The 19,497-nt window shown below is 39.0% G+C and overlaps 1 protein-coding gene across 1 annotated transcript in view; it reads right to left on the bottom strand.

Annotated features, from left to right (window-relative positions):
* Nucleotides 1–3,464: 3,464 nt before the first annotated feature.
* Nucleotides 3,465–19,497, bottom strand: part of TAFA4 (TAFA chemokine like family member 4) — a 312,885-nt gene continuing 296,852 nt past the window's right edge. The window contains exon 4 of the mRNA XM_053598813.1: nt 3,465–3,610. Coding sequence (XP_053454788.1) covers nt 3,465–3,610 — 146 coding nt within the window. The remainder of the gene's footprint in view (nt 3,611–19,497) is intronic.

Here is a 19,497-nt window from a genome sequence, read left to right as displayed (position 1 = left end):
ACCAAGAGATGAATCCAGCTACTTACCATTATTTAATCTTTGAAAAGCCAATTAAAAACATTCAGTGGGGAAAAGATTCCCTATTGAACAAATGGTGCTGGGTGAACTGGCTGGCTACCTGCAGAAGACTGAAACTGGACCCACACCTTTCAGCATTAACTAAGATAGACTCTCACTGGATTAAAGATTTAAACTTAAGACATGAAACTATAAAAATGCTAGAGGAGAGTGCAGGGAAAACCCTTGAAGAAATTGGTCTGGGCGAGTATTTTATGAGGAGGACTCCCGGGCAATTGAAGGAGCTTCAAAAATACACTACTGGGACTTGATCAAACTAAAAAGCTTCTGTACAGCCAAGAACACAGTAAGTAAAGCAAGCATACAGCCCTCAGAATGGGAGAAGATATTTGCAGGTTATGTCTCCGACAAAGGTTTAATAACCAGAATCCACAGAGAACTCAAATGCATTAGCAAGAAAAGAAGAAGGGATCCCATTGCAGGCTGGGCAAGGGATTTGAAGAGAACCTTCTCTGAAGAATACAGGCACACGGCCTACAGACACATGAGAAAATACTTATCATCTTTAATCATCATAGAAATGCAAATCAAAACTGCTTTGCGATATCATCTAACTCCAGTAAGATTAGCCCATATCACAAAATCACAAGACCAGAGATGTTGGCGTTGATGTGGAGAAAAGGGAATGCTTCTACACTGCTGGTGGGAATGCAAATTAATACATTCCTTTTGGAAAGATGTTTGGAGAACCCTTAGAGATCTAAAAATAGACCTGCCATTCAATCCTATAATTCCTCTACTAGGCATATAGTCAGAAGTCCAAAAATCACATCGTAACAAAGATATTTGTATCAGAATATTTATTGCAGCCCAATTCATAATTGCTAAGTCATGGAAAAATCCCAAGTGCCCATCGATCCATGAATGGATTAATAAATTATGGTATATATACACCATGGAATATTATGCAGCATTAAAGAAAGACGGATACTTTGCAAAGTATCTCAAGAATGGAAGAAAAAGTATCCAATGTATTCAGCCCTACTATGAAACTAATTTATGGCTTTCACATGAAAGCTATAACCCAGTTATAACCCCTAAGAATAGGGGGAAGGGGGAAAGGGAGAGGAGGGAGAAGGGAGGTGGGCGGATGGAGGGTGATTGGTGGGATTACACCTGCAGTGCATCTTACAAGGGTATATGTGAAACTTAGTAAATGTAGAATGTAAATGTCTTAACACAATAACTAAGAAAATGCCAAGAAGGCTATGTTAACCAGTGTGATGAAAATGTGTCAAACGGTCTATAAAACCAGTGTATGGTACCCCATGATCGCATTAATGTACACAGCTATGATTTAATATAAAAAATAAAAAAATTGTGGTATATGTACACCATGGAATATTTTGCAGCCTTAAAAAAAGACGGAGACTTTACCTCTTTCATGTTTACATATTCTTGTTAGCATAGTATCTCAAGAATGGAAGAAAAAGTATCCAATGTATTCAGCCCTACTATAAACCAATCATATGAAAGTTATAACCCAACTATAGCCCAAGAAGAAGGGGAAAGAAGAGAGGGAAGAGAGAGGAGGGACGAGGATGGATGGAGGGAGGGTTTTTACAAGGGTAGAGGTTAAATTTTTTTTTTGTGTGTGTGTGTGGTTTTTGGCCGGGGCTGGGTTTGAACCAGCCACCTCTGGCATATGGGACCGGCGCCCTACTCACTGAGCCACAGGCGCCACCCGGGTAGAGGTTAAATTTACTAAGTGCAGAGTATATATGTCTTAACACAATAACTAAGAAAATGCCATGAAGGCTATGTTAACCAGTTGGATGAAAATATTTCAAATAGTATATAAAACTAGCACATTGTACCCCATAATTGCGTTAATGTATACAAGTATGATTTAATTAAAAAAAAAAAGAAAGAAACCATAGAAGAGTCAATATTAGAAGTCTTAACACCGACAACTCCAAAGACAGAAGAACTATTTAGAACAGTAAATGCAGCAAAAACCTAGAATGAAGAAAAGGAAATCTGAGGCAGGATGATAGAGAGTTACATTTTACCCCAAGGAGTAGTAGATGCATCCTGTCCACACTGAAAAATATGATAGGCAGAATTTTATACCTGGGAAAGATGACCAGTTAGGGAATTTTCCCCTCTTACTTTCATTTCTTCCCCTAAGGCTGTTAATATGTCAAATTGACTAACTCTTTCCAGATTTGCATTTAAATGGAAAATAAAAGTGTGACATAGGTGGCTGCCTGCAGACTATCCTACCATCCCAGCCATTTTGTGTGTTGATGTTGCTGCATGAACCACTGAAGGAAAACAGAAACTATTTTGTTATATAGTTAACACCCTCTCTGGAGGGGCAACTGATGGGCCTTTATTGGATGGCTGTCTCATCTGTGGTGTGAGGTAAGTGCCAATTTTAAGAAAAAGATATAGCTTCTATGGGCACCTCGTTAGCCATGGAAGCCAGTCATAGGTCTACATATGAATTTACTCTATGTGCCTAAGATCCATAAAAGACATAAAATATTTTATGCAGTTCAAGTCACACTGACTTGGATTAATAAAGGAAATAAGGTTTTATGACTCCAAGATTATTCTCAAGTGACATATCACTAAAGAAATGGCAGCCCACGTATTATGTGGGCTTGGAGGAACTGTATTATCTTTCTACAACTTTTTGAAACGCTAAACGAAATGTCACCACAACTGAGGATTTAGCTAGAGCAAACTTATATTCCCACCACACAGAGCTGAAATTCCCCTAACGGTTCACTTCTCACAAATGCCTTCTCTAACTGCATGTAAATAGACAGCTCTCTACCAAGAGACCTATTTACACGCAGGCCTTTCCAGAATGCAGTTGGCTTCTGCTCAGTCTAGTTTTATACCTATATATAAAAATCAATACAAACATAATCTTCCAAAATGTTATTTCTTAGTCTACAAGAAATACAATGAAAGAAATTTTTATCACTGATGGATGTAAGACTCTGACTCACAGGTAACTCTAAGATTTGGGGGTGTGGGAATGGCTGAGAGAGGCCAAGGGAAGGATAGTGGAATTATCTTAAGGCAGAGTTTGCTTAGCAAGCACAGGTTTTTTGCTTATTAAAACACTTGCCATGGTATTTTGATACACTGGGCTGTTGACTCTGAAACTCAAGTCTGAAACTTTTACATCAAATCAATTTCATGAAGAAACTAAAATGAATTTAGCAGCCCTGCCTAAAATGATGAGTTCACCGAACAAATCACTGCTTTATAAACTCTGACACACAGGACAATGGTAGGAAATGGGCTTGTCAAAAATGCCAAAGCTATAGGGTGGCTTAGGCAAGTTTGTCAACATAAAATAATGTTCTCTTAATAGCGACGTGAAATTTAGGGGGGACACTCCAAGGCTAATAAGTTGTAAATGACAGTCAAGCTGTATCTATACTTGCCTTTGTAGTTTTGACTTTATTGCCTCTGCTGCAGGACCAACCTGAGTGATCTGGCAGCACCTTACAATCCTCTCCTTCCAAACAAGGATTCATGTGACACCACCACTTCTGAATCACGATGGAAGCTGGAATACAAAGGTCAAATAATTTTTCTGACACTGTTTCTTCCTCCAAATACGGAAAAAATAAAGCTTAATGCAGTTTAACACATTGATTTCAAAGACTGCTAAAAAGAACTATTTCACCAGAAGCAAATATAACGAATCCAATCAGCCACATACTCTACAAAATAAAGGATTTAATTTTTGCAGTTGGCTATCCAATTGTAATAGAGCTCGGGCTTTTAGGTGGGCCTATCTGGGTTTCAATCTAGCTGGGCTACTTTCTATATTTGTTAATAACTTTGGAGTTGTTTACTGACCCTCTCAGAGCCTCAGTTTCTTCATTTGGGAAATAGAGATAAAAATAGAACCTTCTCCCAGGCTACCAAGAAGATAAAGCTAGTCCATGTGAAAGTCTTCACTGACTTTGAACCAGGCATGATTTTCTCACAAAATATTGGCTATCACTGTGATCATCATCTTGGGCTGCAGGTTACCATGGCAGATGTCGGCACTGCCATGTTCTTAGAAAAATCATATGTGGTACTCATCTCTCCCAGCCATTCCAGCAGGTGGTGTGCAACCCTTTGAAGTTAAGTATAAGAAGTGGACTGAAGGTGGGAGGGCCTGGCATCCCTTATGTTCTGACATGTGAATATTCTAGACTGGTTAGCTTCCCTGTAAATCCACTCTTCTCCTTTCCTCACCATCCCTGCAACAGTCTGCCAATAAAATGATTTGTGTCATTTCAATAAGCCCACGAAGTAGAAAATGGTACCCCAATTCTTTGGGTTTAGACACCTAGCAGAAATGGAAGAAACTCTATCATCTTGGCTGGTTATGCCACAGATTCATAGGGCAAAAAGGATTGTGATTGATTTTTTTTTTTTGTGTGTGTGTGATTGATTTTTAAATACAAAGACAGCCAGTGGGCTGTTACAACACAGAGCTCCAGGGTTGGGGGGTCATGGTGGGGAGAAAGCAGATTAGTCCCATATTTTTTTGTTGAAACAGCAACCCTTATATAGAAACCACCTCCCAGTGCATATTTTGTTTTTCATTTGAATAACATAGAATTTTATTATTTCTCATAATAAAATGAATACGAAGTTATTGTTTATGGCCCATGTATTTCTTTTTAATTTTAAAATATTTACTTGATAAAGATTGCATATAATAAAGCTTTCATATAGACTGCATATAGTAACATGATGATTTAATATACACTGTTTAAGGATTACCACAATCAATTAACAGATCCATCACCACCTGTGCCATCAGCTTCCCCAGAATTTGTTCCCCTTACAGATGCTGCCATTTGACCATCATCTCCCCATTTCTCTCAAGTCCTGGAAGTCCCCTTCCTGCTCTCTGCTTCCAGGAATTTGATTTGTTTAGATTCCATACATGAGTGAGAACTGTCTTTCTATTCCTGGCTTATTTCACTTAGCATAACCTCCTCCTTGTTCATCCAAGTTGTCACAAATGGTAAGGATTCCTTTTTTATAAAGGCTGAATAGTATTCCATTGATATGTTTATACACCACATCTTCTTTATCCATACATCTGTCATTTGACACTTAGGCTGTTTCCACACCTTGGCTATTTTGAATAATGCTGCAGTGAATATGGGAATGCAAAGATCTCTTGAAGATACTGATTTTATATCCTCTGTTTATGTACACAGAAGTGGGATTACAGATTACGGATTGTATGGTACTTCCCTTTTTTTAGTTTTTTGAGACACCTCCATACTGCTTTCCATGACAGTTGTACTAACTTACATTCCCACAAATGTACCAAAATCCCTTTATTTTTATCACCCTGGCCAACATTTGTTAATTTTTTCTATTTTCTATTATAGGCAACTAACAAGTATGAGGTCATATCTCATTATGGTTTGACCTGCACTTCCCTGACGATTAATGATGTTGACCACCTTTTCGTATACCTGTTGGTCATTTGTATGTCTTCCCTAGAAAAATATCTATTCAGATCCTTTGCCTAATTATTAATCAGATTATTTTTTTAGTTCCTTTTGCATTTTTGGGATATTATAAGGATATTAACTTCTCAATTAGATATATGGCTTGCAAATATTTTCTCCCATTGTGTAGGAGACATTTTCATTTTGCTTCTTGCTGTTTTGTTTTTTAGTTTGATGTAGTCTCAATTATTTAATTGATGTAGTCTTAATTATTTAATTGATGTAGTCTCAATTTATTTTTGCTTTTGTGCTTTTGGTGTCACATCCAAAAAAAATCAGTGCCAGGAATAATGTCAAGGACCTATTCTCCCCTAAGTTTTCTTCTAGAATTTTTACAACTTCAAGCCTTACATTTATATCTTTAATCCATTTCAGGTTAATTTTTGTATATAGTGTAAGACAAAGGTCAAACTTCATTCTTTTGCATGTGAATATCCAGTTTTCCCAGCACTGAAGGGACTATTCTTTCCTGTGGATATTCTTGGCACCTTTATCAAAGATTAATAATCATATATGTGTAGGATTATTTCTGGGTTCTCTATTCTGTTCAACCATGTGCCCATTTTTATGCCAATGCCACATGTTTTGACTACATGCTATTGCTTCATAATATAATTTGAATCAGAGCATGATGCTATAATTTGAATTAGGATGTGGTACCTCTAGCTTTATTTTTTTTTTCTCAAAATTGCTTTGGATATTTGGGGTCTTTGGTGGTTCTATACAAATTTTAGTACAATTTTTCTATTTATTTCTGTGAAAAAGCCATTGAAATTTTGATGGGGATTTCAACTATAGATTGCTTTGGGTAGTATGGACAGTTTAACAATGTTAGTTCTTCTAACACAGGTGATCTTTCCATTTATTTCTATCTTCCACAATTTGTTTCATGAATATTTTGTTGTTATGAAAACACTACTGATTTTAGATATTGGAAAAGCTAGCATGACAAAAGCCAGGTAAAGATATGATGAGAAAAGAAAATTATAGACCAATACTACCAATATTTTTGATGAACATAGATATTAAAATCCTCAGCAAAATAATAGCCAACCAAATTGAATAGTACATTTTTAAAAATCATCCACCCTAATCAGGGGTGATTTATCCTTGAGGTTCAAGAATGTCTCAATATACACCAGTTAAGAAAGCTGCCATTTTTGGAGGGCGGACCATGATGGCAGACGGGACGGACGTGCAGCCCACCTCTCCCAAGACATCAGGTGAGAGGAAGAGGGTCTGGACCTTTCCCGCGTGTGGATTATTGGTGTGGACGGGCTCAGCGAATTGGCAGATTGCTGCATATGAGGGATAATTTAAAACCATGGACGCTGTTGTAGAGAATTTACCCTGCTAGGCCATGCTGGCTGGCAGGCCCCTCTCTTACGGAGGACAGCAGCTTGCAATTACTGGAAAAAACCCAATTGATGAAAATTTATTCCTGAGCTGAGGGTGGCACCCAAAAGGAGAGCCACTCAAAATCATGGGGAGCTGGGCAACCAGATGGAAAATTGAAGGGAAGGGATCCCACCCGGGAAACAGACATTTTGAACTATTTGAAATGGCAGACGCCTTCTCCAGAACAACAGGAGTGATTAAATAGACCAGAACATTCCTGGTGGGGAATGTTGGAGGGAGCTGTCAGTTCAGGCTGCGCAGAGAACTGATGGGTGGCTGGACTCAAAAGTCCCGATTCAGGGCAGCACCTGTGGCTCAGTGAGTAGGGCGCTGGCCCCATATGCCGAGGGTGGTGGGTTCAAACCCAGCCCTGGCCAAACTGCAACAAAAAAATAGCTGGGCGTTGTGGCGGGCACCTGTAGTCCCAGCTGCTCGGGAGGCTGAGGCACGAGAATCTCGTAAGCCCAAGAGTTAGAGGTTGCTGTGAGCTGTGTGACGCCACGGCACTCTACCCGAGGGCAGTACAGTGAGACTCTGTCTCTACAAAAAAAAAAAGTCACGATTCAAAAGGGAGACTCTGAACCACAAAACTGAGAATAAGGTTCCCGAGCACTCCAGCTGCAGGAAACAGCTGAAGCCACGGAACCCTTCAGCAGCTGTGCGAGCCGCCAGCAGCTGCGCCAGTGGCCATAGTCAACACCTTCCCCCACAGCCAATTGCCGTGGCCAGTTTGCAGGAGAACGTAGGAGCAGAGTGGAAAGATTTGTGAAGTGTGGACTCCTGCACTGAGTTGGGAGGTTGGATAGGAGTGCCATCTGGAACAGAGCAGCTGAGGTTGCACAATAGTTAGGTGACAAACTTTTATAGAAATTCCAAAATGGCCATCGGCCAGGTAGGGTGGTTACTGTGGTAACAGTATAAACTGTGAATCAGGTTTAAGCCTGGGAACCACTCACAGCGCCACCTGGTGTCCAGAAAGTATATTGCATTATAAATATATTCATACGAAAGTTGATCCCTACATCATACATATACATGTATATTTCTACATATATACAAGAATAATATTTTTGTGGTTGGTGCCTTTTTTTTTTGTTCTGTTTTTTCCTCACCATTTTCTTGGAGGAGCTATTGCTAATTAATTATTGTTTCGTTATAGATATATTTTTTATGTCTATTTTTTCTATTTTTAATTTCTCCTTTCTTCTTTTTTAACTTTCTAATGAACACCACTTTTTTCTTTTTTTAATTATTTTACGATTATCACTATTTTTATTGTAGTTGTTTTTTGTTGTTGTTGTGGATGTTGTCTATATGTCTACATGTCTCTGTTTGTGCATCTACGGGCTCGTGTGTCAGGTAGCCTTTGTATCTGTTTATTTGCTTATTTGGTCTCAATGAGCTTGGTATTTGGACCTGCAATTCTGAGCTCTGAGCACTCCCCTCCACTCTCATTCTGAGGTCTGGAGGCCTGTCCCCCAGGAGTCCAGATTCTTGGGTGATTTCTCGAGGGGTGTGCACAGGACCTGGACTGCAGCTGAACAGTGCTGATTCTGCAGCATGGGAGTGAGGAGATGACGGTTGGCTGAGAGGGAATCACACTGGAGTGGCAGTGCCCCGAGATGCAGAGCAGCATCCGTCTTTAGCAACAACAAGGCCCATCCCCAGATATCCCGAAGCCACTCCCCCTGTCTCCCTGGGCAACTAGAGGAGGCCAGGCATCTTCTCAGATGGCAACCACCGTGGAACAGATCTGGGACTGAAACACAGGCCCCGTGAGTGAAGGGTTTATCTAAGGCAATACTGGCCTGGGTGGAATGTGGGGACTAGAAAACGCATGCGCAGAGCAGGGAAACTCCCAGGGTGAGGCTGACCCAGAGGACTGCTTTACTGAGCCTAAGATGCACCCGGCCCTCAGGGGATCATCAGCCTATAGACAAAGGAGGACAGGAGGCTAGAGCTGACAGCTAACTGTGCTGCAAATGCAAACCTGCAGGAGTAAAGACGAGGCCTAAGGCATAGGTTCTGGGGAACTCAAACCAGCCCCTCTTCTGCAGAGGAATTTAGCAGGGACAGAAACAAACTCCCACAGCGTCATTCTGTTCTGCCAGTAACATCAATCAAGGGCAGGGCTGGAACTGAGTGAACACCCCCCAGCCACCATCAAGCACCCATGGTTGACAGGCTGCACCGCCCCCTGCTGGATAGAGGCAGAGAGGAGCGGCCTGGCTGAGCAGATACAGACTTCCTTGTGATTTAGGCAAACCTCTGGAGTATTTGCTCACTGGAGACAACTGACTGGGTCACAGCCCTGTGGGGCTAGCAGTGACTGGGTATGACAGAGGTGCAAGGTGGGGACGGAGGCATCATACTTCCCAGACTAATCTATTTGCTGGGTGGGCCCTCCAGACTTCACGGAGCACCGGAGCAAGTCATATTTGAGTTGTCACCAGACCCCTGCGTTCCAGTTGCCAGAGACCTTTTAAAATCTCCCACCAGAGACAGGTGCTGACTGAAACAATTGATTTGGACCTTTTGAACTGAGCCAATCACCTGAGGACTACTCAAGTGGTGCCCTGGGAGTAACTGTTTCACTAAGAGCGAACACAGACCAGGTGAAAACAAGACAGAACCACTTAACCCCACCAAATCAAAAAGGTCCCCAAAATCTCAGGCCGCAGCACTACACGGGTCCTCAACTAGGCACCAGAGGGAAAATCAAATAGCGTAAAGTAATCATAGGGTACAATCAGTGGAAAAACTCTGGTAACATGAATAACCTGAATAGATCAACCCAACCCACCCACCCAAGGAAAGATATGGCAGATGTAACTGAAGATCCCATTTATAAACAGCTGACCGAAATGTCAGAAATCGAATTCACAATTTGGATTGCAAACAGGATTAACAGAATGGAGGAAAATTTGGAATTAGAAATCCGAAGAGCAATTCAAAAGTCAGAATTAGAAATTCGAGGAGAAATTCAAAAATTGTCTCAAGAATTTAATGAATTTAAAGACAAAACAACCAAAGATTTTGATGCACTGAAGCAAGAATTTGCAGCCCTCAAAGCTCTGAAAAACACAGTAGAATCCCTCAGTAACAGAGTGGAGCAAGCAGAAGAAAGGATTTCTGACATTGAAGACAAGGCATTTGTACACTCCCAAACTCTCAAAGAAGAAGAGAAATGGAGAGCAAAAATAGATCATTCTCTCAGATAGCTCTGGAATAATTCGAAGAAGGCTAATATCCGCCTCATTGGAATCCCTGAAAGTGATGAAGTGGCCTCAGAAGGCACAGAGGCCCTTCTCCATGAAATTATGAAAGAGAATTTTCCAGATATGTCAAGAGATTTTGAAATCCTAATAGCAGACAGTTTCAGAACCCCAGCACTACTCAATAGGAATAAGACATCTCCCAGCCATATCATAATTAACTTCAATATGAAGGAGAAAATTCTGAAAGCAGCTAGACGCAAGAAATCTATTACCTACAAAGGGAAGAATATTAGAATGACTGCAGATCTCTCTGCTGAAACCTTTCAAGCCAGAAGAGGCCAATCATCGACTTTTAATCCTAATGCAAAATAACTTTCAACCCCAGATCCTGTATCCAGCTAAACTGAGTTTCATTTATGATGGAGAAATTAAATACTTTAATGCCATTCATATGTTGAACAAATTTGCCATAACCAAACCAGTCTCCAGGATATTCTAAGATCTATCCTGCATAATGACCACCCCAATCCTCTACCACAAAAATAAGCTCACTTAGAAACTTTTGATCAAACTCCAATTTCCACAATGGCAAAAGGATTAAAATTGTCCACTAAACTTTCAAAAAACTCGATACCCAAAATTTTACCAGACCTATCAATATTCTCCATTAATGTGAATAGCTTAAACTGTCCTCTAAAGAGGCACATGTTAGATGACTGGATACAAAAACTCAGGCCAGATGTTTGCTGCATACAATAGTCATATCTTAACTTAAAAGATAAATATAGACTCAGGGTGAAAGGATGGTCATCCATATTTCAGGCAAATGGTAATCAGAAAAAAGCAGGTGTTGCATGCAATTCTATTTGCTGACACAGTAGGCTTTAAACCAACAAAAGGAAAGAAAGATAAGATGGTCAATAAATATATGTTAAGGGTAATATTCAATATGATGAGATTTCGATTATGAATATTTATGCACCCAACCAGAATGCACCTCAATTTATAAGAGAAACTCTAACAGACATAACAACTTGATTTCCTACAGCTCCATAATAGTCAGAGATTTCAAACTCCTTTGGCAGTGCTGGATAGATCCTCCAATAAGAAGCTGAGCAAAGAAATTTTAGATTTAAATCTAACCATCCAACATTTGGATTTAGCAGATATCTTCAGAACATTTCATCTCAACAAAACTGAATACACATACTTCTCAGCCCATGGAACAAACTCCAAAATTCATCACATCTTAGGTCACAAGTCTAACCTCAGTAAATTTAAAGGAATAGAGATTATTCTTTGCATCCTCTCAGACTGCCATGGAATATAAGTTGAACTCAGTAACAACAGGAATCTACATACACACACAAAAACATGGAAGTTAAATATGCTGAAGAACAGCTGGGTCAGAGATGAGATTATGAAGTAAATCGCCAAATTTTTGGAACAAAATAATGGAACCTCTGGGATACCACAAAGGCAGTCCTAAGAGGGAAATTTATAGCACTGCAAGCCTTCCTCAAGAGAACGGAAAAAGACGAAGTTAACAACTTAATGGGACATCTCAAACAATTGGAAAAGGAAGAACATCTAACCCCAAACCCAGTAGAAGAAAATAAATAACCAAAATTAGAGCAGAATTAAATGAAATTGAAAAACAAAAAGATTATACAACAGATCAATAAATCAAAAACTTCATTTTTTAGAAAGGTCAATAAAATAGATAAACCTTTGGGCACCCTAACCAGGAAAAAAAGAGTACAATCTCTAATCTTATCAATTAGAAACGACAAAGACGAAATAACAACAGACTGCTCAGAAATTCAAAAAATCCTTAATGAATATTACAAGAAACTTTATTCTCAGAAATATGAAAATCTGAAGGAAATTGACCAATACTTGGAAGCACGTCACCTTCCAAGACTTCGCCAGAATCAAGTGAAAATGTTGAACATGCCAATATCAAGTTCTGAAATAGCATCAACCATACGAGATCACCCTAAAAAGAAAAGCCCGGGACCAGATGGCTTCACATCAGAATTCTACCAAATCTTTAAAGAGGAACTAGTACCTATATTACTTAACCTGTTCCAAAATATAGAAAAAGAAAAAAGACTAACCAACACGTTCTATGAAGCAAACATCACCCTGATCCCCAAACCAGGAAAAGACCCAACAAGAAAAGAAAATTATAGACCAATATCCCTAATGAATATAGATGCAAAAATATTCCACAAGATCCTAAAAAACAGAATCCAGCATCATATCAAACAAATTATACATCATGACCAAGTCGGTTTTATCCCAGGGTCTCCAGATGGGTTTAATATACGTAAATTCATAAGTATAATTCAGCACATAAACAAATTAAAAAACAAAGACCATATGATTCTCTCAATTGATGCAGAAAATGCTTTTGATAATATCCAGCATCCTTTCATGATCAGAACACTTAAGAAAATTGGTATAGTAGGGACATTTCTTAAAGTGATAGAGGCCATCTACAGCAAACCCACAGCCAATATCGTATTGAATGGAGTTAAACTGAAATCATTTCCACTCAGATCAGGAACTAGACAAGGCTTCCCATTGTATCCACTGCTCTTTAACATTGTGATGGAAGTTGTACCCATTGCAATTAGGGAAGAAAAGGCGATCAAGGGTACTCATATGGAGTCAGAAGAGATCAAGCTTTTGCTCTTCACAGATGATATGATTGTATATCTATAAAACACCAGAGATTCTACTACAAAACTTTCAGAAGTGATCAGGGAATACAGCAGCATCTTGGGTTACAAACCCAACATTCATAAATCGGTAGCCTTTATATATACCAACAGTAGTCAAGCTGAAAAAGCAGTTAAGGACTCTATCCCATTCACAGTAGTGCCAAAGAAGATGAAATATTTGGGAGTTTGTTAACAAAAGATGTGAAAGATCTCTATAAGGAGAACTATGCAACTCTAAGAAAAGAAATAGCTGATGATGTTAACAGATGGAAAAACATACCATGCTCATGGCTGGGAAGAATCAACATTGTTGAAATGTCCATACTACCCAAAGCAATATACAATTTTAATGCAATCCCTATTAAAGCCCCACTGTCATACTTTATCTTGAAAAAATAATACTTAGTTTTATATGGAATCAAAAAAACCCTTGAATACCCAAGACATTACTCAGAAATAAAAACAAAGCAGGAGGAATTATGCTACCAGATCTCAGACTATACTATAAATTGATAGTGATCAAAACAACATGGTATTGGCACAAAAACAGAGAATTAGATGTCTGGAACAGAATAGAGAACCAAGAGATGAATTCAGCTACTTAATGTTATCTCATCTTTGACAAGCCAATTAAAAACATTCAGTGGGGAAAAGATTCCCTATTTAACGAATGGTGCTGGGTGAACTGGCTGGCAACCTATAGAAGACTGAAACTCGACCCAAACCTTTCAACATTAATTAAGATAAATTCTCACTGGATTAAAGATTTAAACTGAAGTCATGAGAGTATAAAAATACTAGAAGAGAGTGCAGGGAAAACCCTTGAAGAAATCGGTCTGAGCGACTATTTTATGAGGAGGACCCCCTGGGCAATTGAAGCAGCTTCAAAAATACACTACTGGGACCTGATCAAACTAAAAAGCTTCAGCACAGCCAAGAACACAGTAAGTAAAGCAAGCAGACAGCCCTCAGAATGGGAGAAGATATTTGCAGGTTATGTCTCTGACAAAGGTTTAATAACCAGAATCCACAGAGAACTCAAACGTATAGGCACGAGAATAACAAGTGATCCCATTGCAGGCTGGGCAAGGGACTTGAAGAGAAACTTCTCTGAAGAAGACAAGCGCACAGCCTACAGACATATGAAAAAATGCTCATCATCCTTAATCATCAGAGAAATGCAAATCAAAACTACCTTGAGATACCATCTAACTCCAGTAAGATTAGCCCATTATCACAAAATCCCAAGACCAGAGATGTTGGCGTGGATGTGGAGAAAAGGGAACACTTCTGCACTGCTGGTGGGAATGCAAATTAATACATTCCTTTTGGAAAGATGTTTGGAGAACACTTAGAGATCTAAAAATAGACCTGCCATTCAATCCTATAATTCCTCTACTAGGTATATACCCAGAAGACCAAAAATCACATTATAACAAAGATATTTGCACCAGAATGTTTATTGCAGCCCAATTCACAATTACTAAGTCATGGGAAAAGCCCAAGTGCCCATCAATCCATGAATATATTAGTAAAATGTGGTATGTGTACACTCTGGAATATTATGCAGCCTTAAAGAAAGATGGAGAATTTACCTCTTTCATGTTTACATGGATGGAGCTGGAACATATTCTTCTTAGTAAAGTATTTCAAGAATGGAAGAAAAAGTATCCAATGTACTCAGCCCTACTATGAAACTAATTTTTGGCTTTCATATGAAAGCTATAACCCAGTTATAATGTAAGAATATGGGGAATGGGGAGAGAGAGGGCAGGACGGGGGGAGGATGGGGAGGGTTGGTGATAGGTGGGATTACACCTGCAGTGCATCTTACGAGGGTACACATGAAACTTAGTAAATGTAGAATATAATTGTCTTAACACAATAACTAAGAAAATGCCAGGAAGGCTATGTTAACCAGTGTGATGAAAATGTGTCAAACTATTTATAAAACCAATGTATGGTGAAAAAAATATATATATACACCAGGTAATATACAAGCAATTTATAAAACACATTAACAGATTGAAGGATAATAATCACACGATCATCTCAAAGCACTTGACAAAATTCAACATCCTTTCATGATAAAAATTCTCAACTAAGTAGGTATAGAGGAATGTACCTCAGTATAATAAAAGTTTGTATTTGACAAGTCTACATCATAATGAACAGTAAAAATCTGAAAGCTTTTCCCATGAGATCAGGAACAAGTGAGGATATTCATTCTCACCATTTCTATTCAACCTACTACCAAAAGTCCTAGCTAGCACAAGTAGGCAAGAAAGAGAAATAAAAAGCATGTAAATTAGGGAGGAGGAGGTTAAATTTTGTTTGCTGACAACATAATTTTCTGTAGACAAAACCCTATCAACTCTCCGGACAGATTTCACTCAAACTACCCCAACCTATGAAATCAGAAACTCAAGTTCAAGGAAAGCTTTATAACTCCCAAAAGCTACTTTTTATTGAGGGCCAGCCACCCTGCTAATTGCCTTCCTTCAATTTCTAAGTTAAATCTCACTATACAACCCTGAGGGTAAATGTTATTTTCCTTCATTCCACAGAAATGAAAAAACTGAGGTCTAGAGGCATGAAGTGACTGGGGCAAGATCAAGTCAGCATTTGAAAGGAAGGATTCTAGCACTACAGCCCAAGTGCTGACCATTAAAGATACACAACCTTCCTTATACCAGAGATGCCTGGTTGAAACAAATCCTTGTATAGAAGGAAACAGTGGGCGGCACCCGTATCTCAGTGGGTAGGGTGCTAGCCACATACACCCAGGAAGGTGGGTTTGAATCCAGCCCAGGCCAGCTAAACAACAATGACAACTATAACAACAGCAACACAAACTAGCCGGGCCTTGTGGCGGGTGCCTGTAGTTCCAGCTACTTGGAAGGCTGAGACAAGAGAATCACTTAAGCCCAAGAGTTTGAGGTTGCTGTGAGCTGTGATACCACAGCACCCTACCAAGAGCAATATAGTGAGACTATCTCAAAAAAAAAAGGTTGCAGTGTGTTCAAACCCTCCCCAGCCAGGAAGATGCTGTGTGGTATGATGAGCACACAGGACAGTTTCGTTATCACTGAAGAAGCCGGACATGATGTTTTTTCCACATGTAGCCACCACTGTCTATGATTCTTGCCAAAGACTGGGTTACTATCCAATGATACACATCAAAAGTAGCTGAGTCAGGCAGATTTGTAGTCTAGGGTATCTGGTTGCTTTTAAATCAGGAGGTGTGCTAACCCTGAGAAAGGAATATAGCCAAATAGGGTACTTATTTCATGAGAGATTGCCCCTGAACTGAAGCAGATGGACATACCGTGGTAAAGCCTATAAAAGTTATGATGTTCGGGGCTGAAAAGGACATAACAGTCTCTCAAGCACTTTTACTTACTCTTCTTTGATTGTCTCAACAACCTTTAGCAGCAGGAAAGGGAGGCAGGTAGTACCAGAAATAAAAGCTAGAGCTTTCGGTAACATTTGTAAAGGCGGGGGAAGAGGTGTAAGAATCCAGAGTTTCTGCCTCTCTATCCAGCAGTCTCTCTATTATACCACAGTTTACAATAATTACTTTTAGATTATTTATACTAAGCCAAGCCTTATTACACTCACAGTGCTGAATCATTCTTTATTTTTTTAAATTAAATAATAGCTGTGACAATATTGCAATCATGAGGTACAATGTGCTGGTCCCATATACAGTCTGAAATACTTTCAGTGAACTGGTTAACATACCCTTCATGGCATTTTCTTAATTATTGTGTTCAGACCTTTATACTCTACACTTAGTAAACTTCACCTTCATCCTTCCAAGATGCACCCTAGGTGTGGACCCACTAATCACCCTCCCTCCACTTTACCTCCCCCTTCCTTCCCCTCCCTTGCTCCCTTCCCCATATTCTTGTACTGAAATTGGGTTGTAGCCTTCATATGAAAGCTATAAATTAGTTTCATATTAGGGCTGAGTACATTGGGTACTTTTTCTTCCATTCTTTGGATACCTTGCTAAGAAGAATATTTTCCAGCTCCATCCATGTAAACATGAAGGAGGTATAGTCTCCATCTTTCTTTATGGCTGCATAATATTCCATGCTGTACAAATACCACAATTTATTAATCCATTCATGAGTCAATGGGCACTTGGGTTTTTTTCCATGACTTAGCAATTATAAATTAGGCTGCAATAAACACTCTGGTACAAATATCTTTGTTGTAGTGCGATTTTTGGTCTTCTGGATATATACCTATTAGAGAAATTATAGGATCAAATGGCAGATCTATTTTTAGATCTCTAAGTGTTCTCCAAATATCTTTCCAAAAGGACTGTATTAGTTTGCATTCCCACCAGCAGTACAGAAGTGTTTCCTTTTCTCCACATCTGCGCCAACAGCTCTGGTTTGGGGATTTTGTGATGTGGGCTAATCTTACTGCAGTTAGATGATATCTCAAAGTAGTTTTGATTTGCATTTCTCTGATGGCTAAGGATGATGAGCATTTTCTCATGTGTCTGTAGGCCGTGCGCCTGTCTTCTTCAGAGAAGTTTCTCTTCAAGTCCCTTGCCCGGCCTGAGATGGTATCACTTGTTCTTTTCTTGCTAATACATTTGAGTTCACTGCAGATTCTAGTTATTAAAACTTTGTCAGAGACATATCCTGCAAATATCTTCTCCCATTCTGAGGGCTGTCTGTTTGGTCTACTAGACTCCTCAGAAATTCAAAAAATCCTTAATGAATACTACAAGAAACTTTATTCTCAGAAATATGAAAACCTGAAGGAAATCGACAAGTACTTGGAAGCATGCCATCTCCTAAGACTTAGTCAGAATGAGGTGGAAATGTTGAACCAGCTTTTATCAAGTTCTGAAATAGCATCAACTATACAAAATCTCCCTAAAAAGAAGAGCCCAGGTCCAGATGGCTTCACATCAGAATTCTACCAAACTTTTAAAGAGGAACTAGTACCTAGATTACTCAAACTTTTCCAAAATATAGAAAAAGAAGGAATACTACCCAATACATTCTATGAAGTGAACATCACCTTGATCCCCAAACCAGGAAAAGACCCAACAAGCAAAGAAAATTATAGACCAATATCACTAATGAATATTGATGCAAAAATATTCAACAAGTTCCTAGCAAACAGAATCCAGCAACACATCGAACAAATTATGTACCACGACCAAGTGGGTTTTATCCCAGGGTCTCAAGGCTGGTTCAATATATGTAAATCTATAAATAGAATTCAGCACATAAATAAATTAAAAAACAAAGACCATATGATTCTCTCAATTGATGCAGAAAAAGCTTTTGATAATATCCAGCATCCCTTCGTGATCAGAACACTTAAGAAAATGGGTATACAAGGGGCATTTCTTAAACTAATAGAGACCATCTACAACAAACCTACACCCAATATCATATTGAATGGAGTTAAATCAAAACCATTTCCACTCAGATCAGGAACCAGGCAAGGTTGCCCATTGTCTCCATTGCTCTTTAACATTGTAATGGAAGTTTTAGCCATAGTGATTAGGGAAGAAAAGGCGATCAAGGGTATCCATATAGGGTCAGAAGAGATCAAACTTTCACTCTTTGTAGATGATATGATTGTATATTTGGAAAACACAAGGGATACTACTACAAAACTTTTAGAAGTGATCAAGGAATACAGCAGTGTCTCAGGATACAAAATCAACACCCATAAATCTACAGCCTTTATACATACCAACAATAGTCAAGCTGAAGAAACAATCAAGGATGCTATTCCATTTATAGTAGCGCCAAAGAACATGAAATATTTGGGAGTTTATTTGACAAAGAACATGAAAGATCTCTATAAAGAGAACTATGAAACTCTAAGAAGAGAAATAGCTGATGATGTTAACAGATGGAAAAACATACCATGCTCATGGCTGGGAAAAATCAACATTGTCAAAATGTCTATACTATCCAAAGCAATATATAATTTTAATGCAATCCCTATTAAAGCTCCATTGTCATACTTTAAATATCTCAAAAAAAATAATACATTATTTTATATGGAGTCAGAAAAAAACTTGAATAGCCAAAACATTACTCAGAAGTAAAAATAAAGCAGGAGGAATTACGCTACCAGACCTCAGACTATACTATAAATCAATAGTGATCAAAACAGCATGGTACTGGCACAAAAACTGAGAGTTAGATGTATGGAAGAGAATAGAGAACCAAGAAATGAACCCAGCTACTTACCATTATTTGATATTTGACAAGCCAATTAAAAACATTCAATGGGGGGCGGCACCTGTGGCTCAAAGGGCTAGGGCACTGTCCCATATGCCAGAGGTGGTGGGTTCAAACCCAGCCCTGGCCAAAACTACAAAAAAAAACATTCAATGGGGAAAAAGATTCCCTATTTAACAAATGGGTGCTGGGTAAACTGGCTGGCAACCTGCATAAGACTGAAACTAGACCCACAACTTTCACCTTTAACTAACATAGACTCTCACTGGATTAAAGATCTAAACTTAAGACATGAAACTATAAAAATACTAGAAGAAAGCACAGGGAAAACTCTTGAAGGAATTGGCTT

This window comes from Nycticebus coucang, chromosome 8 (assembly GCF_027406575.1).
Source record: "Nycticebus coucang isolate mNycCou1 chromosome 8, mNycCou1.pri, whole genome shotgun sequence".
Taxonomy (NCBI): Eukaryota; Metazoa; Chordata; class Mammalia; order Primates; family Lorisidae; genus Nycticebus; species Nycticebus coucang.
Note: the sequence above shows the minus strand (reverse complement) of the source record. Positions and strands in the feature narration are given on the sequence as shown.